The sequence below is a fragment of the Tauraco erythrolophus genome, chromosome Z (assembly GCF_009769465.1).
Source record: "Tauraco erythrolophus isolate bTauEry1 chromosome Z, bTauEry1.pri, whole genome shotgun sequence".
In the NCBI taxonomy this organism is placed as follows: domain Eukaryota; kingdom Metazoa; phylum Chordata; class Aves; order Musophagiformes; family Musophagidae; genus Tauraco; species Tauraco erythrolophus.
Window position 1 is genome coordinate 3337285 of NC_141496.1, and position 23028 is coordinate 3360312.

Sequence of the window (23028 nt, forward strand, 5' to 3'; positions counted from 1 at the left end):
ATGTTACTTCTGCAGTGGCTTTTGGACTCCTTTAAAATACTCCTTCTGCTTCAGCATCTTCACGCAAACCGCGAGTCAGCTCGCGGGAAGGCGTTGCTTTCCCCGCCTCCGAGCTGCTCACAATTGTCCGCTCAATGATACAACAAAACAGGAAGAAAATACAAACGCTCGAGAAAAAAAGAAAACCCAGTGCAAATACGAAAGTCGTCCCGCTCTCCGATCCGCTTCCGAAGGGGTGGCGAGCAGGGTCGGAGGGACACACACGGAAAGTCGAAGACAAGAGGAGGGGTGGGAAAACAAACCTAACGCAAGCCCCGCTCGACAAAAGCCATCAATTACGAGCGTCTGGTGTGGTGTGTGTCTGGCTTTGTCCTCCCGAGACATCTGCTGCCTGCTGTCTCCTGCCAGTTGGCCGGGGCAAGGCAGGAGGATGGCGTGAAAACAATACTAGCCCCCACTTGGATTCAGGATCTTTTGTTTTGATTCGAGTTTTTTTTTTTGTTTTTTGTTTCCAAATTCTCCTGTCTTCTTTCGAAAGCCAAACAATAACCCGGCGGGATGCGTTGCTGCTGCTTGAGCAATGAGTTCAGAAAAAGAAATCCCTAAAACAAAACCACGGCGGGGAAGAGGGGTGGCACTTGGCGACGCAGCTGAAAAAGAAACATGCTTCTCCCTCCCCACCCCACCCCACGAACATATTCTCGAGCATGCTGGGGTTTGGTCTGCTGGGGGATTTAAATTGGAAAAGCTCTTGCCAGATCATGTCAAGGTGCGTGTCTTCTTCTCATCCCTTCCCACCCCACCTTGCCCTGCCCCTCAAGCCGTTAGTTTTTGGATGGTCTTGTTGTAGTACTGTGTGATGGTGGGCGTCAGGGGGTTCCAGTTGTTGGCGTGCAGCTCGATGACCTCCAGCAGCAGGGACCGCGTCAGCATGGACTCGGAAGGACACAGCATCTTGTCGCGGGCTATGGCCAACAGCTCCGTCATCATCTCGGGCAGCTGCTCCTCCAGCAGCCGGCCAGAGCTCTGCAGCTGTCAGGAGAAGAAGGGGTCAACCATGGCATATTGATCCTTACGGGTCCCTTCCAACTTGAGAGAGATTCTACGATGCTATGACACTAAAACACCACGCTGGCTTTCGTAGACACCCTCCACCCCTCCAATTCTCCCCTGCTCGATGCGGTGGGGCGGGCAGGCAAGGTTAAAGGCGTCGTGGCTTTTGAAAACCAAAACCACCCGGCAGCAGGCTCCAAGAGCTGAACACTGCGGGCGAGGTTTTCAAAAAGCATCCACGCCGGGTTGCTGGAGGAGCGAATGGTTCAGCTCCCACTGACTTCAAAGGCGGCAATGCTGGATTGCTTTTGGAAAAAAAGAAAAAAAAAATCCCACCTAAAAATCATGCTATTGTCAAAACAAAGTGCAGGCTGTGATGTGGTATTCCTGTCTTCTACCTGGCCCTTCATTTACTCGCTGATTCACAGCTGCCAGTGACTCCCAGTCATTAATCGGAGTAAGCAGAGCCCTCCTGTATGCATAACAAATCCTGCCTGCCAAGATCTGCATTTATACCTGTCGTGCTGCTTCTCTGAGAACAGTCAAGGGTTTTTTAAAATGATTACTCCTTGGAGAGCCTCCATGGAGCAGCATAAGCCCTAGGTGGTCCCATGGAGGAGAAGGTCCAAGCATGGACTGGACAGCAACAAGTTCACCATCACAGAAGGCTCGTGGGGCTTGAAGGCAGAGATCCTCAAAGTCCTAATCTTAAAAATTCAAACTCTTCTCCTCAGTTGCCTGTCGCTTTGCTGACAGTTGCTGTAGTGGAGGGTGTCCCTGCCCATGGCAGGGAGGTTGAGGTCTCTTCCAACCCAAACCATTCTATGATTCTATGATTTTAATTCCAATAATTTAGACTGCAATTTCAACCATTCTCTCCAAGAGAAGCATGCATCCCTGCAGATCAATCACTTCCCAAAAGCAAATCTAATGAAACTCTGCTATGTTTGTATCAGCATTTCTCTTCAAAGCTGCTGCTGGGCACAGCAAATCTCTCCACGTGAGCCTTGTGCTTAAAATACAAATGCAAAGTGAGATTTGAACGAACCAGGATAGTGTAATTCTGGGATGGGATCCCAGCTACCAAACTTTTTGCATCCATTTACATGTATCAAAAGTGCAGTGATACAGTCTCAAGGGCCATCTCTTATCTCACGGTGATGATGTCTTTTATCTACTCTGCTCTGGTGAGATCCCACCTGCAGTGCTGCGTTCAGCTCTGGAGCCCCCAACACAAGAAGGACATGGAGCTGCTGGAGTGTGTCCAGAGGAGGTCATGAAGAAGATGAGAGGGCTGGAGCACCTCTGCTATGGAGACAGGCTGAGAGAGTTGGGGCTGTTCACTCTGGAGAAGAGAAGGCTCCAGGGAGACCTTATTTCAGCTTTGTGGTACTTGAAAGAAGCTTATAAGAAAGCTGGGAACAGACTTTTCAGTGAGGCCTGTTGCGCTAGGGCAAGGGCCAATGGTTTTAAACTAAAAGAGGGGAGACTCAGAGTGGATAGAAGGAAGAAATTGTTTACGTTCAGGGCGGTGACACACTGGGACAGGTTGCCCAGAGAGGTGGTATATGCCCCATCCCTGGAAATAACCCAGGGCAGGTTGGATGAGGCTTTGAGCAACATGATCTAGTGGAAGACATCCCTGCTCACTGCAGGGACGTTGGTGCAGATGACCTTTAAAGGTCCCTTCAACCCGAACTATTCGATGATTCTACAATGCAGAGGCAACATGGCTGTTTGGGTTTGGAATCATCTAATAGCTGTCTAGCAAAGGACAGAAGGGGCAAAGCAATGAGGACTGAGGCAGATGGTGCAGGTGCTTCCCTACCTCCATGGAGCAGCAAAGCACAGCATCTTCCTTCACATCCTGAGATTGCAACAACTGCAAAGGAGAGAAGAGAGAGACAGTGAGAAATGCGTGACCTCTTCCTTCTCCCTTACGACCTCCCTGCCATCTCTTCATCCAGCTTGGCTCTTGCCACTTCCAGGAGGAAAGCACAGAACATCAGAAAGAGGGGAGAAAAGAGATTATCACCACCAAAAAGTAATATAAACAGTGACAAAATGCAAGGTAAAGGGCATCGCCAGCGTAGCCACTGCTGAGAGCCAGTGGGGCAGAATATAGAGAATTTAGATTAACAACTTTCAAAATAGACTTTATTTAGGTTACATTACTTTTTTTATCCCATGGCAGGCAATGAGAAAGTGGACTTTTTTCACATACACAGTGACAAAATAGAACCATCAGACGACAGCGCTGGAGCAGCACAGCCCTGGGAGCGACTGCTTGGAAGGGAAGGGCTCTGCCCGAGAGGCAGCCACCCACCTCCAAACCTCTCTGTCCCTGTGGGGACACTTCTAACAGCCACGAAATCACCTGATGGGAAAGCCTTACATCCAATACACCGTGATTAATACAGCTCCTTCTAGACTGATTATACAGTGGTGCAAGTGCAATGGGTTGCAGTGAAACTATGGTGTCTCAGGTGCACCAACTCCAACCCTGCTCTGCTCTCCATGGACTTTGCGTTACAGATATGAGCTTGCCAAGCGTGAGGAACTTTCATGAGAGATCCAAAATGTTGCTGTGCATGGCATAGGATGGTGAGGGAAGATGCTCGCTCCTCTTGGTTCAGATCCAGGGTGTGCAGTGAGGGTCAATGGCTCTACCCAGTCATGGCAAAGCGTAGGAGCTCAGCACATCTCACCACACAAACCCAGAAACCATGAGCAAGGACCTTCGAAACCGTATCAAAAATACACATCTTTCTTGCTTTTCATCTTTATGACTTTGTCACACATGCAAAGACGCCGTTTCAGGCTTTTTTTTTTCTAAAACCACAAGAGAAAGCACAGTTTTCTGGTTGTTTTTCAAGCAGATAAAAAATACTGAGATTCCCAGTCGGCCAACAAAATGAGATGAAGTGTTGTGAAAAACGCTGTATGAGGCGGCTGATAAAATCACTGGTGCTGGCAACACTTGAAGATACGATGCTTTCACTCCATCACCTTGGGTTGAACAAGCCTTGCTGGCCCTGAGCTAATCTCTGCGTGAAGCAGGGAGCTTAGCACGTGCACTAAACACAGAAAAAGAAGAAAAATTGGGAAAACTGAAATTCACCAGAATTTGGAAAAGCAGTTGGACTAATTAAAACGCCCCATATAAATATTGCTCAGCTTAACTAAGGGTGCTCCAAAGTCATGCCCTTCAGTTCAAATCATAATTCTGATTCTCAGTCTTATCATCTCCCCTTTCCAATCTCATCTTTTCATGTTTCCTTTCCTTTACATAAATAGGAAACATGTAAAACAAATAGGCAAATAAATACCCATTTGTTTACCAGATCCATGACTGCTGGAAAACAGCTAGGGAAAAAGGAGTTAATTCAAGGAATTATCATTGCTCTCAAAGTTTTGTCTTCACCCTCTTCTGTTTTCAGCAGACAGCGGTTTGTTTGCTTTGAAAATGATGTTTACAGCATCTCGATGAGCGCGCCGTCCATCGTCTTTTATCTCACGTTAGCCAAAGGTTCAGCCAGGGTTGTGAAGACACGCAACAGTCCCCTCACCACCCCAAGTTTATCCTTCTGATGAGTTGTTTGGAAAATGTTAGTTAAGCCCAAGCCGCACGCTCTGAGATAAGTTCTCACAAACAGTTCACGGATTCCTCGCGAAAAGACATGAGATTATTTTAAACTCGACAACAACAAGAGAAAAAACATAAATTAGGGACAAATACAAAAAAAAAATCACTTGTGGAGTATTTAGCTCATGAGCATGGCATGAAGCAGGGCTGCAAAACAAACATATATTCACCTTTCCTGGTTTTGCTATTCTTCAGTAAAGAATATAACGTGAAAATTAATGGAAGAAAAGTGGAGCTAGGATTGATTAGGAAGGACCTGCGGTAGCCCGATTCCAGCCCTTCCTCTGCCATGGTCTCCTCAATGATCCTGCTTTCTGCCACGGATATGTGGTCAGTGAAAGGCTGCAGCTTCACTTGAGTTTTCCTTGCCCCAGCTTCCCACCTGCAGGGCTGGGACATGCTTCTCCATCTCAAAAGGTGGTTGTGAGGATTAGTGTGTCACTGTCAAGTGCTTGGATATTTGGCCAGTGAGGAATAGTCTTATCTAAGATGAAACAGAGACTATATCCTACTCCCAGGCTTGGGCAGGCACCCTCCACCTTCACACTGTCCTCCTGAACCTCATCTGATGTGACTTGGCTGAAAAAGGAGAATGCATGTGCTCCATCTTGTGCGTCCGGGCAACATGTGCTCCACCTCATCCACTGAGACACCATGTGCTCCACCTCATCCATCCAAGCACCATGTGCTCCACTGCTCCATTGAGGCACGATGTGCTTCACCTTGTCCATTCAGGCACCATGTGTCCCACCTTGTCCATCCAGGCACCATGTGCTCCACCGCTCCATCGAGACACCAAAAGATACCAGTCCCAAGGGCCACAGTTCAACCTCTGTGATATGTGGGTTGGGGAGGCCCACAACATGCCTACCAAACCCCAGCACAGCCCTGTGCAGCAGAGCAGGGCCCAGCAGGCAGATCTGCTGGTGCTCTGGGAACCAGAGTCCAAGTCTATGCCCACAGATGGTTGCCAGCCACCTGCATCAGTGCAATGGTCTGAAACCAGGAGCATCAGAAAGATGTCACTGTTTCTCTGCATGTTCCTGATCATAACTATGTTTTTACCATGCTGGAGAGGGGCTCTGGAGCTTCCCTGGGCTGTTAGCACCAGCTATCTGCTGCTGACCCCTGCATGCCAGGATGGGAGGAGATGGAGGAGCCCAGTTTGCTCTCCCTAGCCTGGTATGGGCACTGAACTGCTGCTGAGAACAGACAGCAAGGGTTGCACTGCAAGAACCATGCTGCCTGGGGTCCTGCCATCAATGTCCTCAACCACTGATGAGGTCCTGCACGTATTTCTCCAAGGGTGCTTTGTCCCCACCCCACCCCACGCTGCCCTACGCCGGCACCGGGCACCCCAAAGCAACGAGGTGGTTGCTTCAGCAAGCACGCAGCGTTTCCCAAAGCTCTTTGACCCCCGTGTCAGCCCTGATGGCACTGCAAGAAAAACTGGTGCAAATGCTTCAAGACCTCTGGGGAAATCACAGCCCTGAAGTACCGGCACCGGCGTGACCATAAACCTGAACCCGACCGAATATATTAATTGTTTGCAATCTAATTCATATTTACTTGAAATATTTTAACGTAAACACACCAGACCCATGAAACTAGCACTCCCACACCGGAATTATTATTTATTTAACTATTAATAACCGCTCCTCCCTGCTTCTGCATCTGCCCAAATCCCACCACGGGCACCGTCCCAGCCCTCTCCACCAGGTTCCCACACGGTTCGAACCAGCTGATGATGATGGACGAGGGAGTTGGAAAAGGAGTGTGAGGCAGACAGCAGGGCAGGTGAGCTGAGACTCGCACGCTTCTCCGTTTAACCCGTCATCATCCCCTCCAGGCTGGGGCTGTCTGTGAGGAAAACTTCCCTTTGCTCTCCAGCCGGTTTCCCCTGTATCGGGCGAAGCCGGGCAACGAAAGTGGCAGTTCCTGCTGGAAAGCAGACAAAGAGTCTGCTTGATTTCCTAAGAGAGGAGGCTGCATGCCAGAATCTGCCCGGCTAGTCCTATAATACCCGACCTCGGTTGCGAAAGTCATCTCGCTTTTGTTTCTGGCGCTGGACTAGCAGCTTTGCAGACTGGTGGAAGATACCCAGCTCCTCCTCTCCCAAATTTCTCTGTCCTACTAAGAGAAGGAGCACTCAGTGTGCCTGGATGGATTCTGGGTGCTAAATATTTCCATAAGCAACCCAAAATAAATCGTAGAGTCTGCTCCTGGCAGCGTTGCGTGCGGTGGGGGAGCTGCAGCGGTGGCTATTGAGTGCAACTGGTTTCTGTGGCACGCTACTGGGACCAGTCTCCCCTCGCCTCCGTGGCCCCAAAACCTGCTCTTTCCATCTTTTCATCAATAAGCCCCATGGAGTGGGTATGCAACAGCGGCTGAGGGGGCAAAGAAGCCCCAAAACTGTAGCTCTGCTTCATCATGGAGACAACCAGCCTGGTCCTCCTGAGCAGGAACGGATGCACATGTCTGCGGTGCAGACCACCAGGGGCAAACCAGAGAGCCAAGCTGATGGGATTCATCTGCCCACGAATATTTGGGCTTATTATCTGCTTTCTCACGTTACCTGGGCTGCTGAGAAGCTAAAGCGCTTACTTGGTATTCTCAGGGGTGCCCACGCCATGAGCAGGACCGGAGAACCTGTCCCACTGCCCCTTATCACCAAACTTCTCAGGTTTAATTGTGTTCTTCAGCAGTTCTCCCTGGGAGAAGGAGTGGGAGCAGACCAATGCATACATTACCCTTTCCAGCTGCAATGATATTTCTCCTGCAAAGCACAGTACTAATTATTATGTGCGATACTGCTTGCAAAATGACATATAAGCAATGCTTGCCACAAACTACCTCTTAGCACGCAGCGTCTTCTGAAGCTTTGGTGATGACTCCAGCGTGAAAGCACTGAAAGCTTGAAAATATCCACCGAGAGCCGTGGAGAGGTTGGGATGTCTTTGAGACATCTTTGGCTGGACCAACCGCAGCCCACACGCTGCTTGCCCCAGCTCCCCGACGGGCATCTCAGGTTCGTCCATCCAGGTGGCTACACACATGGACATCCAGACAGCCTCAGGCATGAAGCTCCAGCCTCGCAACCGCTCTGCGGTCCCTGCCCACAGGTATGCTTTACATCTAATGCGTAGGTCACGAGGAGGTGCCTGCCAGTATTCCCCCTGGGCAACGTGGACCATGACCACAGAGGACCCAACGTGTTGCAAATGCATCATCCAGGTGTAGCAACCAGCTCACTGGTGTAAAACCAGGCAATGGGAGAAAGTGGAGACACATTTCGATTGGGAAGAAGGAAAAGAACTTGTGCCGCTCGGAGCTCAAGCACAATGAACATAGGTACTTGAAAAGGTGCAGGAGAGATGGTGCTTCCCAGTCTTGTTTTTAACCAGAGAAGACCTTGCCATGGCCGTGGTGGACTTTGTCCTCAACAAGACGGATTGGTTCCAGCTCTGCAGTTGGGATTGTCACCAAGACCCCCTTATAAGGAAGCTTATAAGAAAGATTGGGACAGACTTTTTAGTAGGGCTTATAGCGTTAGAACAAGGGGTAATGGTTTTAAACTGAAAGAGGGGAGATTCAGACTGGATGTAAGGAAGAAATGTTTTAGGCTGAGGGTGGCGAAACACTGCGACCGGTTGCCCAGAGAGGCTGAAGATGCCCCATCCCTGGAAACATTCAAGGCCAGGTTGGACCGGGCTCTGAGCAACCTGATCTAGTTGAAGATGTCCCTCCTTGTTGCAGGGAAGTTGGCGTAGATGACCTTCAAAGGTCCCTTCCAACCCAAACCATTCTGTGATTCTACGGTTCTACGATCACCCCCTACAACCGGGAGCGCTGTCAAGGCACAGGATGTGCTGTCCTGCTGACACGGCTCTGCAGGCACTCTCGGTGGTCTAATGGACCACAGTCAGGGAACTCCTATCCCAAAAACCTCCTGGAAGCCCTATGGTCTGCTAGATGGGTCCTCCTGAGACCACAAGTGAGTTCTGCTCTTTACAAGCTCTCTGCAGAAAGACATCGACAGCAATTTTCTGCTTTTTCAGCAGCCCCTTATTGACCTACTGTCGCAAGTCTTTAAGGAAGATGCCTGAGATAAGACCCATGGGACTGCTTGGCTGCTCTGCATGGGGAGAGTCACGCACTTCTCTGAGCTACAAGTCATTGCTACAACTCCACCTTTCTTATTGTCACAAAGCAACGGGGTGGTGAAAACAGCCAAGACTGGGGAAAATGCGAAGTACAAACGAGGGTGTGGGGGATGAGTAAATACAAAACACTCCACCAGCAAGGCCAGTTTCAGGATTTCTGCAATCTGCTCCCATTAGAAGTATCAACTTCTTGACCCAGGACATGAGAAGGTCAGATGGGCTGATCCTGCAGCCACCAACAAGCTGTGACAGTGCCACCCTCTCTAAAGGGGTACCAAGTCCCTCTCCAGGCATACACTGGGAGCTAGGGAAGTCAGGTGAGACCTTTCCCTAGAGAAGAAACAAGTGAGTACTTGGAAACAGAAGCCCTTTAGAAGTCCACAGGAGTTAGTGGCATCTTCTCTGCTCACCCATTTGATGCTGAGGTTGCTCAAACACTAAGTTTTGGGGAAAACCCTTCCCTTATGGAGCTGCCTGTGCTGATCTCTGCAAGAGGCACAGGCTCTGCTGTGCTCCAAAATGTTATTTCTTGGGCTTCGAAAACCCAGCTGGGCTGGGAGAGCCAAGCTACGTCAGGCTGCGTCCACCAGCAGTGGTGCTTCTCTTCACACAGCCTTCTGCTCACGCCTCTCTGGGGATCTGGCGAAGTCTTCAAATCCACTAAAGATGCACACGGTGCCACCAGTCCATGCATCTCATGGGGGGGGTCCCTCCTCCCAGTTCCCTAACCAAGCTGGCTTGCTCTCAGCCTGGGTGAGAACATGCTGACAGTGACTTGCGCTCCTCCATTAGGGAAGAGGCCGCCAGCATGTGTCAGCTGCTGGTCCCACAGCAGGGAACTGGGAACTGCACAGGAGGGAATTAGGTCTGGGCTGGAGCTGCTCGCACCAGCACGGCTGTGTCAAGAGCCGTGTCCATAGGAGGCACTTTCCCTAATGTATTTTGGACAATTTGAAGGAGTTTGCTTGGTGGCACATACGCCTTTTACACTGAGTAAGTGCTCTCAGCTGAGGAGGAGATTTCTGTTCTCCTATTACCCAACCAGGTCTCCCTGGGAGGATGGTAAGAAGAGATTAGTTTGTTTATTGCATCGAGTAAACCAAAACGTTGGTTATCCTCCTTGTCAGGCTCCTGAGGAACTCAGAGATACTTAACAGCAAATTGAATTAAGGCCAGAGGAACAAAACCCTGTACCCGGTCATGGGAAACTCCTCCTACTCCTTTCCACTGTAGATGAGGGAAACCATGAAACATGACCCTCTCTCCCCCCGATCTGGAACAGCAGAAGAGATTCCTGTGAAGATGGAAACCATTAAGAGGTAATTACTGGAGACAGAGATGAAGTGAATGTCACTCATCAACTCAGAGGCTGCAATCCAACAGCAGCCTGGTGGTTGCCCATCCCCTGGCTGAAGGTGGACCTCCAGGACCCGAAGATGGGTGAGACGGATGGATAGACCCACCCAGTCTGCGTGTACAGGGAGACCGAGCCACCCAGACGGCCGGCTTCATCCTGCCCGGCCGAAGACATAATAACCCTGGGAGAGGAGGATGTGATCTCATCCCAAGGGTCCCGGGGAAACACAAAACATGGAAAGAAACAGTGGCGAGACCATCGCGCTCGATTGTGACGGGCTCCACCCTGGCCGGCTGGACGCTCTCCGCGATGGCGGCAGACGCAAATAGTTGTGTTTACATCCCATTGAAAGGGTTTTTGGGAACTAACAATGCCTGGTATGGAGGGCGAAGGAGAAAAACAAAGCCACGCGAGGAGGAGGGACCATCCTGTGAGATGGTATCTAGCTTCATTTCTTTATCTGCCCTAATTGCTTCCTCTGCCTTCTCCGTGGGTCCCAGAGAAATCAGGGTGGCATTTCCCTCCTCTATTTAAAATAAGCCGTTAAGGTTCTAATGCTGCGACTAAACGAGCAGCTTTCCAAGAATGTACGTTCCTGCACCGTGCAGCCCTCCTTGTCTTGGTCTGTCCTCACCCTGTCTCCTTCACCTTAACTCTGCCCTTTGACCAAAACAATGCCGATTGAAGGGAATTTTTTTTTTCCCCATGCGGCAGGCACGGAGGCACGGGGACATCCATTCCTGTCAGGAGTGTGGTCCTACAGACAGGCATGCGTCCGTCCGTCCTCTTTGCAGACCCCTGCTCCCGCACGCTACCTGTTGCTGCTGCTCTGAAGGCCCACGTCACCGCACGCATCAGCCTACCCTGCTTGCTCCAAACCCCAGATTTATGTCCCAGCTCTTCCAAGTCTGCAATCTTTTTCTGGATTCCCATGAATCTCCCCATTTCTCCTCCCTTCTCCCACATCCCTGACACCCAATCTTGTTTTTCTCCCTCCTTCTCTGGCATCCCTTCCCTCCCATGCCTGCATCCCTCATCCCTCCTCCATCCTTTTCCCCTACAAACCACTTCCCAGTTTGTCCCAGTCCCACCAGACTGAAATCAAACCACTGATTTTTGCAGAACCAGATGGGGGAACCAGAAGGGGACTTTTATGAGGAAGTAAGTCCCCTTCTTCATAGAGGGCTTATGTTCCCCGGTCAGATTCGGCCCCATGCAGCTACCTGGCTGGGAGGGTCGTGCGGGGTCAGGATCTGTCCCCTCTGGTGCCTTTGCTCATTCGATAAAGGGAAAATTCTGTCTCATTCTCTGACTCGGAGAATCATCTTAAAAATCCTAGCACCTCATTATACTGTCCAAGACCCTTTTGTGACACAAAAGGCTGACGTTTTTAAAAAGTGAGAGTGATTAAAAAAAAAAGTTAAAAGAAGATAACAATTTTCTTTTCCAAACAGCACCACCCTCCCTGCTCATCCCGCTGCGGCCGGGAAGGTTTTCCTCTCTCTTCCTCCGAAGGAGACAGTGAAAAGGCAGTGCCCTCTTGAAGTTCAGACGTTAATTACCGTGCCAGAATATTTTGCTAAATTACACGGCATGGCCCCGGGAGATAACAGGCACTAAGAGAAGGGAGGGGAGTGGATACCCATCTACATGCCGCAGACTCAGACGTGGGGGAAAGGCAATTAGACGGGGAGCATTCATCCTCCCTGCACCACCACCCCGAGGCTTTCAGCGAGCTGCAGTGTACCAAGGCAGGGAAGCTATGGGAGAGTGCCAAGGTTTTAAATGATGCTGAAATGGGATCGTCTCTGCCAACCAGACTGGAGGTAGGAGACAACTCCGGCAGAGGAGGAACTGTCCTGCTCACTGCCCGCCTGCTGGGTCTGCTCTCCGCTGCCTCTGCAGGGCTGATACACTGCTCCAACGTGCTGCCCTCCGTCTCCAGGGATGGTAATAGGACCATAAAAGCATCTCTCTTGGGTCAGGTGAATGCTCACGTATCCCTTACGGGTGGTGATGCTCAGGGTGATATCCCTCAGGATAACAGCAGCAACACCCGTCCACCCCAGCTGGAGGATCTCTTCCAACCCAAATGATTCTGACCTCCACAACGCGGTCCTGCAGCCACAGCCTCCTGCACCAAGGAGTTTCGCAGTGTAATTAGTCTGTCTGCGATGGGCTGCTTGCCAGGGTTTGTTCCAAACCTGTCCCAAGAGCCCTGTCCGAGGCACCTGCGGGTGCTGAGAGTGGGATGGCGCGGCAGCAAGGCTGCTCCCTGTTGCCTCTGGAATCCAGTCCCTTTGTATCCAAGCTAGGACAGCCGCAGTGGACAACCAGGTGGGCAAAAAACTGGATGGATGGTTGGGCTTAAAGGGTTGAAGCTATTGGGTGACAACCCAACTCCACCTGTAGGCTAGTGACGAGGTGCACCGAGGTGTCTATCCTGAAACATGCCCTGTTTGGGGCAGGAGGAGGGGAGGAGCACGCTCTTGTGAAGTTTGTAGATGACACCTAATTGGGAGGATCACTCAATGTGCTCGAGGAGCTGCCATTCAGAGGGACTTCAGCGGGCTGGAAGAAGAAGTCAACAGGAACCTTAAACAGTCAACAAGGTACAATGCCAAGCCCTGCGCAGGAGAGGAGCACAGGGGCAGGGATAAGGGGTGGGGTAGGGTTATTATGGGGGGCAGGAGGGGGCAGAGCCCACTCTGTGTTTCTTGCCCTTGCACGACTCCAATCAGCAAGATGCCTTGAAGGACCACAGTGACATCGCCACCTGGCATCTCTCGAGCTTTAGGTCCCGCAAGCCAGTTTTTCCACCTCCTCGCTCTGCTGCCATAGGCAACTGCTCAGGTTACCTGGCTGTAAAGCCAGGTCTGACTGTGGAACGGCGTCATAAAAATAAACAAATACATCCAAAACAGCACTCGACACCACCCACCTCGCCTAGAAGCAGCTCCTCCTGGCAGAGGGCTGGCAGGAAGGTGGCAGCTCCCAGGCCCAGAGGCACCTCCTGTGTTGATGTCCCAACAGTATCTATCCAGGACGAGATCGAGACACGAGAGGAGCCAAACCTCCTGATACCCCTCATCTATCCCAGCTTCTGCAGAGCATGGCCATGGCTCCAAGCTGGCTATGATCCTCCCTTCCCTGCAGACCTCGGCCATCACCAGGTCCCTCAGGACCCAGTCCTAACGCTTCTCCTCCCCAGCAGCACCAGGGGATGAAGCGGGGAGGGCAGCGAGCCAGGCTGGCCCATGCCAATCCCACTGACACACATGCAACTGTGGGCAGCACAGAGCTGGGTGAAGAATAGACAGCTCCGACCACACTATTAGGAAAAAATTTTTTACCATGAGAGTTGTAGAACACTGGAACAGGTTGCCCAGAGAGGTGGTGGATGCTCCATCCCTGGAGACATTCAAGGCCAGGTTGGACGAGGCCCTGAGCAACTGATCTAGTTGGAGATATCCCTGTTCCTTGCAGGGGGGTTGGACTAGATGACCTTTGAAGGTCCCTTCCAGCCCTAACCATTCTATGATTCTATGATTCTATAACTAGGGAAGGCAAAAGCGGTGATAATTGGTGATTATCAATGGATGGCAAACAATATTATTGATTATCTCTACGTAGTCGGTAGCCACGGGGCTACCTACTTGCTGCACCAGGCACAGGGCTCTAGAGTGCTCCTGTCCCACTGATAGTTCAACTGACATTTCCTGGTCCCTGGTCTTAACCTATTTTCTAGGTGTTGCTGACTCTGCTGAAGGCCACAGAAAAGAAAAAATATGGCCAGGCTGCGAGACCCAAAGTCCCTTGGTTGCTCTCCTGGTTTACTTGGTTTTGGAGGATGTGCAAGGCAAAGTGTTCTTGGAGTGTGGCAGAACATGGCCCTCACTGTTTGGGCATGGGGCAGAGGCTTTGGGGTAGCAAGGGTGTCAGCAAGTTCACCCCGTCATTCTGGAGGACCAGAAAGAGATGTACAGGGATAAATTTGGTGTGGTTTTGTGAATAGGAGCGAGGCCAGAGTTGAGACTGCATGGCCATGGGGCTGGGAGAAGACAGTGGGACATCCTTCTTTCTTAGACCATCAAGCATGGGAGCCAGGTCAACCTCCTAAAACTTCACTCAGCTAGATAAAAGACTCGTGGAGAAAGGTGGTCCTGGAAGGTCACCGGCCCCATTTAAGGAGAGCCAGGGCTGGAAGCAGGCAAGGGTCAAGCCCATGGTGCCCTGGCTGCAGCACAACCATCCCCAGGAAAAGCCTTTCCCCAGGAATAATGCCCTCGTCCAGCTCACCCTCAATTCCGCAGTTCCGAGGGAAGGACAGGAGGAAAGTTCTTTCTTCTATTTCTGTTCAACTTCTCTGCTTTGTTATTCTTTTCCCCAGCTCCCCAGATTTGATGGCTGCAATAGTCCTCTGCTTCTCATCTCCAGGGGCTCTCCTCTGGTCACCATAAAAATCCCTCCTTTCCCCCAACCACTCACAATACTGAGCTACAGGCTGGGCTTGGGTATTCCATTTCCCTTCTCCAACTTAAATTATGCACTATTCCAAGCAGAAAAATGTGTTTTGATCCAAAGCACCACCCAAACTCACTGTCCTCCATCAAACCAATTTTAACAAGAGCTGGATCCACCTTTTACTTCTTTTGGCAAACCACCTCTTTGACCAAAACCCCAACATTGACCCCATCAGACCTTGTTGTGAAGACACTCTCCGCCTGCACAAATCTCGCCCCAAACCCTCAGAATGGTTTTGGAAATTAAACTTTTTGATTCTTTGGGGACCCAGCTCCTGGGAGAGGCAGCTACCATGTTGGACACAGTGGTGGACCCTTCCTTCTCTCCCCACCCCGTTTTCCAGCAAGTGGCTCAGGTGAAGGGTGCAGAGGAGGATGTGGCATGGACCACGTTTGTGCCAAGTGGCACAGCCATTCCCTTGGCTCCCAAAACGCTGCTCGGGTGAGGCAGCAGCTCTGACCCAAATTTCCTTTGTCGTGATTAACCACCCGTTCCCGTGGCTGACATCAAAACGCAGCGGTCTGCCCACTTCCCCCAGGACGGTGATGAACACTGGTTCGATCAACCAGCAAACCCCAGCGTTTATCACTCCAGTCTCGCCTGAAATGAACTTCTCTTTTATTTTTTTTTTTTTTTTCTACCCAGGCCACAAAACCAACCCATCACACTGCTCAATAAATAACACCGGTGTTGCTACCCCATGCCTTAGCCATGTCTCCAGCTCCTCCTCACTGGGCCACCCAGCGCCGATGTCCTCGCTTCCTCCCACCTGTCCCAGCTCCGCAACTAATGATGGTGTTAACAAGCTTTTATCTCGGGGAAAAGGGAAGGAGCTGGAGAGAGGAAGCTTTGCAGGGGGAAGGGAAGAGACATTCCTGCCTCAGTCATCAGGCAACTTTCCCCTTCCTCTTGTTCACTCCCTCGCTGACCTTTGGCTGAGCTGCCAAAGCTAAAAAGGAAAAGGAAAGAAGGAAAAAAACAAACACATAAAGAGACGGAGAAACCAAAAAGCAAGAGGAGCTGAAAGGACAGGCAGAGGGAGAGACATCATCTCGCCTCTGGTAATGATTTATCATCAAAGGACGGGTGGATGGAGGCAGATTGTGGGCAGCATGGAGGGGTTTTTCTGGGGGATGCCCAAGGGGGAAGGAGATAGGAGCAAGGAGCTGAGATTGTAAGCCGGGATGCATCTACTGATTAGCAGGAAGGAGAAAAAAAACATGATGACTGCGACTACACCTTGTAACCCCATCCTGAGGGAAGTGGAGGAATTCTCATGGCTGTCAGCCGGTCTCAAACTGTCTGGGCAAGGGGGACTCCCTGGGTCTCCTGCCCTGGGACACCAGCCCACTGCACGTGCTTCATGAAGCACACCAAGGGATCAGCGCCCTGTGCTACTAGGAAGCTTTCCAGTACCCAAAGGGCGTACAAGAAAGATGGAGAGGGGCTTTGGACAAGGGCGTGTCGTGACAGGACAAGAGGCAATGGCTTTAAACTGAAAGAGGGGAGATTTAGATTACATAGAGGGAAGAAATTTTTTACGATGAGGGTGGTGAGGCACTGGACCAGGTTGTCCAGAGAGGTTGTAGATGCCCCATCCCTGGAAGTGTTCAAGGCCAGGTTGGATGGGGCTTGAGCGACATGGCAGATGTCCCTGCCTATGGCAGTGGGGTTGGAACTGGAGGATCTTGAAGGCCCCTTCCAACCCAAACCATTCTATGATTCTGTGATTTCACCATCTCATGGAGCACCCTGCACAAACGTCCCTGTCTTCTCCTTCTGTGGATGGAAGAGCTCACCACCACCTCCTCGGCTGCGTCTACAGCCTGGCTTTGACTCTGGCAACCATCTCAAAGCCTGGTACCTATCACTGCTGATAGATTGTCTCAGTCTTCTGGGTTGGCCCTGTGCATCAGGATCAGCTGACGGCAGCAAAAAACAGTGGCAAGATGAAAACTCATCCCAGAGCCATTGAAGAGGAACAGCATGAGTCAAGGTCACAACCCTGTGGAGCAAGCAGTCACAGATCAACCATTTTGGGGCAGGAGAGCTGGAAGACTCAGGCTCCCTCATGTTAGCTAAGCTAAGAGTCTTCTTCTCTGACAAACCCCACCATGGGGACAGAGCTGTCCTGCTAAAGAACAGAGAGATGTATTTTCAGGAAGAAAATTTATGCATGATGTCTTGATAAAATGAGTACAGGCTTTTTATGGAGCAGCCCTGTAGCAAAAAATACCCCCGATAACGTGAAATTCATGTCCTCCCGCGCACCTCTAGATCGCCACCGTGTCCCCACGTACCGGCAAGGCGTCAAGGGGGACCGAGACGGCACGGCGAGGGCAGACAGGAGTGGGCAGGGAAAAGCCCTGGCAGAATCAGGGCTGGGTTGTGTCACGACTGCGATGGGAAGCGGAGGGGAACGACGACTTTGCTAGACGCCAAGATCTTCCCCATAAGGAGACACATACCGCTGTGGGCAGAGATTTTGGGGAAATCAGGCTATTCTTAGCATCCCTCTCCCACCTCCTCCTCTGGAGGATATGTGTGCCTTATCACGATGCCCAGACTCCTTCTCGCCGCTACAGTCACCGTCTGTGAACCCTACCCACAACATTACCGTGAAGACAAAACGCTTATGATGTGTTTGCATTCAGAGAAAGCTTCTCGGGCAGCTTCTTTGTCCTTCCCTTGCCCAAGGTCTAGCGGAGAACTTACTTTACAGCGAGTTACTTACGGCCCGACAGAAGCACTACTGACAATGTGAGATTCACAGCTCCAACCCCAGGTGACCAGGCAGATTTTTTTGAGAAAGTCTTCTACAGACAGCAGCAGGAGATAAAACCACCTTTGAAACAGGACGGGGGAAAGCCCTCTCCCGCTCTTGTGAACATTAACACTTGAGTTGCCTTTTCTGTTTGTCCTCACCGAGGTTTCTGCCACCACTCTGAACCACGCGGAGCTCAGGCTCTGAAATGAGTTGATCAGGAGCTCAGGCTCTGAAATGTCCCCAACCTTGGTGGCAGGGCTGGATTTCTGCTGTACTAGGTGGGGAGTAAGGACCTACGGGACTTCACCTCTCTCTCTTTCCTCCCCTCAGTCTGTCTCATCTATTTAGGCGGCTTCACCTGCTTTTAAGAAGCTTTTCCAGCCCCTGCAGCGGGGATTTTTGCAACGTTGGGATCTGCAAACTCAAACTCTGGCTTTGCAATCCCTTGGACGAGGGGTCTTGCTTGGAGAACATGCTTTTAATCAGCAGAAACACAATATGCAGGAGAAGCCAAGCATCCCTGCAGACGCAGGTACTTTTGAGGTGAGCAGTGCTGAGGCTGGCAAAGCAAACCTCTAGGAATCACAAAGCAAACGTCTACGAATCACGGGCACTTCAGCACCGCAACGCAACGGCTTGGCCCGCAGGTGGAGAAGGACAAACTCTGAAGGCATTTACCTCCCTGAGGCAGGTATAGATGGGGCAGACAAGGACTCGGAAGGGCTCTCCGGTGCTGCTCCTCATGGTGCCGAAGACTTCGCAGAGAAAGGTGATGAACCCCAGCCAGCGCTCCACGTCCCGCTGCTGCAACTCCTCCCGCATGGTGAAATCCTTCTGCAAGAGGGACAGAGACAACAGGCTGCATCAGCAAAACCACATTGCCACGGGAGAGGCAACGGCTGTCTAGAGAGAGAATTAGCAGGAAATTGAAACTCAGGGTGGGAGGAGGAAGACAGACAGACTGACTTTAGTAACAGCAGGGAGATTACTCAATGCATGTGGAGTGGCTGGAATTTCAACACAGCAAAGCCATCAGAAAGCAGGTACTGTAGAAATATCACCAACTGCTGCAATAACTGTCACGGCTTGCACTAGAGACGGCATCCCCCGTGCCCTGCCCTCCCCCTCAGACAGACACGGGGAGTCTTTTCCATATGCACAACCAAGATCAAATAAAAGCAGCAACATTAAATGAAATGGTTAAATGAAATGCAGGAGAAATGCAATGAATGCTGGTGGCCATGCTGGGTTTGGTGGTCCAGGTGGACCTGCTCAGCCCATTCATTCCAGTATCTTCAGCAGACCCAGTGTCCTGCTGGGGGCATCCTAATGGCCTGGCTGCTCTCTGGGGTCTCATAAAATTACAGCAGAGATTGGCTCCCTGCCTGATCAGAAGAAGATCAGGGCAGCCTGGACTTGGCATTAAAAGGTCACCCTGCTCCTGAGCTGATGGTTGCCATGACCAAGGATTAGCTGAATGACGTGATTTATGGAGCAACATCGGGAGGAAGCGTGCAGGCAGATAGCTGCCTCCCCATCAGTCCTCCAGCCTGGGAGAAAAAAAGGGGTTTGCCCGAAGGCAGGATATGAAAAAGGATGTGTGTGTGTTGGGAGCATGTGGCAAAGAGCAAGGGGCAACACAGAAAAGTAAATAAAAACCTTTCTAGAGGATGGCACAAGAGAGTGCTTCGCACTCAGAGCTGAGAAAGAGGCTTTCCCTGGGCTCTCAGCGATGCTGCAGAGCTTCCTGCAAGATGTCCCAGGCAACTTGGCTCGTCTGTCTCCATAGTGACCTTTCCTCGGTATTAAAAACTAGCAGACACTAAGTAGGGGAAAATTAAAGACAGGACAAGTTTGTTCTCAACACCGTGTGCTCCTAGTGCGAGTTGCACGACATCTGAAATCCAGCAACTAAAACATCTTGTATCTTTTTTCATCTCGTTTTATTCCTACTGCCGGAGACAAAGGGCTTTGCTGCTGCGAATGCTCCCACCTGCAAAGCCAGGGAGATACAAAAGCCACCACACCAACCTTGGCTTTCAGGCCCTGGACAATACACAGGGGATCTTTCTCCAGAAACAAAGGTAAGTGAGGCAGCTGCTAAAGAAATCCGGGCAAAAGCGCGATGATTATTTTCACGACAACCATATGTGTAGAATATCCAAGACAGGAGCTGTTTATATGTTTCATTACAAAAGGAAGAAAAAATAAATATGTATTTGCATATGCAGGAAAAGGACTTGTAAAAGAACCCAGGCACTTATTAACCAAACGGCGATGACTAATTCCTCTCTACACCCATTTCTATAAGGCAATTGCCCAACCGTGTCTGCGACTCCGAAGTCAACCTGCAGCCAAATCCTGTCGGGTCTTTTCAGACTCTCCGGGGGAGTTTGCAGAGTTCATCCTTTCGTTACCCAGCCGGTCCCAGGGCGGTGGTGGAGGAGAGACTTATTTGCCAGCTCAGGTTATCACCCCGGGGTTACTGCATTACTCGTTCTGGAGTTTTCGCTTGAATTTTAATTTTTAAAAAAGTCCAAGAGAAATGACCTCCTGACTACTGAGGAATTAAAAAAACAAGTGATAGCATCCTGTCTCCCTCGTCTGCATCGATGGGGATGTCCAGCCTCACCCACCCACAAGGTCACCCACCAGCCACCTCCGCCTTGGGACAAAAAGCACCCTTTGAACCCTGGAGCCGTTCCTCAATGCCCCAAGATCTCGCCATTCCCTGGCACCGAGCTGTCTCCTCCATCTCACACAGCATTCCGTGCCATCCTGCCCCTCCTGGGCTGGATGACCCCCCGCAGCCCCCCTGTCCTGCCTGGGAGGGTCTACACTGATGAGCTGGGCCGGATTTCGGCATCCCTGAGGCACGCTGGGAAATTCCTAGCAGCTCGGGATAACCACATGGGCTCTGCGGTCCCAAATTACAGGGAAAGAATAAAAACCACGGCAGGAAACTCCCCTCCTTCCCGTTCCTGCTTCACACACACCGCCCTGCTCTGCAGCCTTGCAAAAGAGAAAACTGAAACTTCAATATCTTCTGTTTAAAAAAAATATTTCTGTAAAAAAAATCCACCAAACCAACCAAACAAATAAGTTCCATAAAACAACCACCAAACTAAACCGAACTCATCAGGCCTGGGATGGGAGCTGGGCAGGAAGGGATGCCACCACCAGCACCCTCTTTTTTTCATTCTACGGCACCTGGTGGGTGATGCCACCAGGCAGAGACATCAATGAACACTTGCTCCCGATATTGCAGCTGAAGACCCTTGCAAAGGAAAAGGGACTGGGGTCCTCTCCCAACCCCACCAAGTCACCATGAAGTGGTGCAGACTTTGATGGAACCTCATGGAGGCCAGGTGCAGGGCATGGAATGTGGGATGGATGCAGAAGTCACTGTGAACATTTTGACCCAGAACGTGATACTGCAGCGGGAATAATTTTGCTTCATTTGCAGCCTCAGGTTGGGCCAAATTTTGCAGGTATCCATGGAGCAACTCCCTGGGAGGAAATGGAGATTGTTCGCATGTACTCTGCAAAAGGGGGGCTGATACCTATTCCTTTGACAAAGCAGGAAAAGCACCTTGCCAGGGTAGGAATTATGTCTTTTGGACTGTGCCTGCCTAGAGGCAAGAGTTGGGCTTGCCAGGAGCTAAACCTCCATGGTAGCCAGACTTGTTGCATCAGGGCCATCCTGAAGCCTCCTGAGATACCCATCTACTTTGGACCCACAGGGTGGTGCTACACCAGTGTCATGGTGGGCAGGAGGAAGGTGGCACAGGGAGCTTTGTCCTCAAGTTTGGCCTTTAGACAGCAGGTTTGACCAGTACCATGGCACACACAGACGGGCAAGCCAACACGAATGCCACCCGTGCAGAGGTGTCCCACTTCCCTTGGGGTGTCCACGTTTGAGGAGATCACTGCTGTCATCTAGGTAACTTGGCCAACGGAGTTACGGGTACGATTCAGCTGGCTGCACATCAGCCATGCTCCCAGCAGGACCCATGACCCATCATGCATGCCAGGCATGGAGGATGTGGAGAGCAACTCAAGTGTTTCTCCAAAGGGTTTGCAACCAAAACAGATGAGCTACACCAAAAGCGTGGGAGAGGCGAAGAGCTTCCCCGCAGCAAAGAGCAGCTCAATGGAGAACAAAACCCATGTCCCATGTGCCCAGGGCACATCCGATGGAGCTGTGCCCTGACCTGCAGCCCTCCACACCACTGAAGAGAAGCCTTGAGGAGGCTGAAGAGTGCTGAAACCAGACGGCTGGGTCACTGCCCTGCCCAGTGAACTTTATTTGCTCTGGAAATGCCTCACGGAGTTATACAAAAATAACCTGTGGATTGGCTTGCCCCATGCTTAGGTGGTGATGTCAGGGCAGTAAGCAAATTATCTTTCATCAGTTTGGCTGTATTTTTAAACACAAATTGTATTACTAATTTGGGGGTGCCCTGGCCTGTAGATAATCTGGGTGCATTTGCTGGATGACCTTCCTCCAGCACCTATAGTTTAAAATAACAAGTATTTATACCAGGTAGAAGGGTTGACCTCCTTTCTCTGCCTGGTTTGGGAGAAGAGCTCATTGGGAAACCATGCAGTGAGTGGGGAGATGTCAAGGAGACCTCCGAAAAGGTCTCACACAGGACAAGTTTGGGGCATAAACCAGAAGTCTAAGCATGTTCATCATGTTGCCAACAGCAGGTCGAGGGAGGGGATTGTGCCTCTCTACTCTACTCTCCTGAGACCCCACCTGGAATACTGCGTTCAGCTCTGGAGTCCCCAGCACAAGAAGGACATGGAGCTGCTGGAGTGGGTCCAGAGGAGGCCATGAAGATGATCTGAGGGCTGGAGCACGTCTCCTATGAAGACAGACTGAGAGAGTTGGGGTTGTTCAGCCTGGAGAAGAGAAGGCTCCGGGGTGATCTTATTGCAGCCTTCCAGTACCTAAAGGGGCTACAGGCAAGCTGGAGAGGGACTTTTTACAAGGGTGCGTAGTGATAGGACAAGGGGCAATGGCTTTAAACTGAAAGAGGGGAGATTTGGATTAGGTAGAAGGAAGAAATTTTTTACAATGAGGGAACTTTTTTACACTGGCACAGATTGCCCAGAGGAGTTGTGGCTGCCCCATCCCTGGAGGTGTTCAAGGCCAGGTTGGATGAGGCTTTGAGCAACCTGATCTAGTGGAGGGTGTCCCTGGCCATGGCAGGGGGGTTGGAACTGGATGATCTTTGAGGTCCCTTCCAACCCAAACCGTTCTATGATTCTATTCTATGATTCTTGGCCCAGACATGAGATCTCTCCAAGATCAGGATCAAGCTAGAAGAACCAAGACGACTGGCCACTCCACAGGAGAGGAGGAAAATCCCTCCTCTACCATTTTTGGTGGGCAGCGGAGTCAAGCGGGATGAGAAGCAGCATTTTGCCATCAGATCTAAGCCCTTCCTCCAGCCTAGACAGCTGCAGCTGAAAATTAGTCCCTCGGGAGTTTGCCACACGTTTTTTTAAG

General features: G+C 50.9%; 1 protein-coding gene across 5 annotated transcripts in view; it reads right to left on the bottom strand.

The window, feature by feature from the left end:
• Positions 1-816: 816 nt before the first annotated feature.
• The window catches only part of CTIF (cap binding complex dependent translation initiation factor), a 124040-nt gene continuing 101828 nt past the window's right edge, over positions 817-23028 (bottom strand). For all 5 annotated transcript variants that reach the window (XM_086629553.1, XM_086629552.1, XM_086629550.1 and 2 more), the window contains 3 exons: positions 18189-18344; positions 2882-2935; positions 817-1032 (listed from right to left, as the gene is read on the bottom strand). In XM_086629553.1, coding sequence (XP_086485679.1) covers positions 817-1032; positions 2882-2935; positions 18189-18344 — 426 coding nt within the window. The remainder of the gene's footprint in view (positions 1033-2881; positions 2936-18188; positions 18345-23028) is intronic.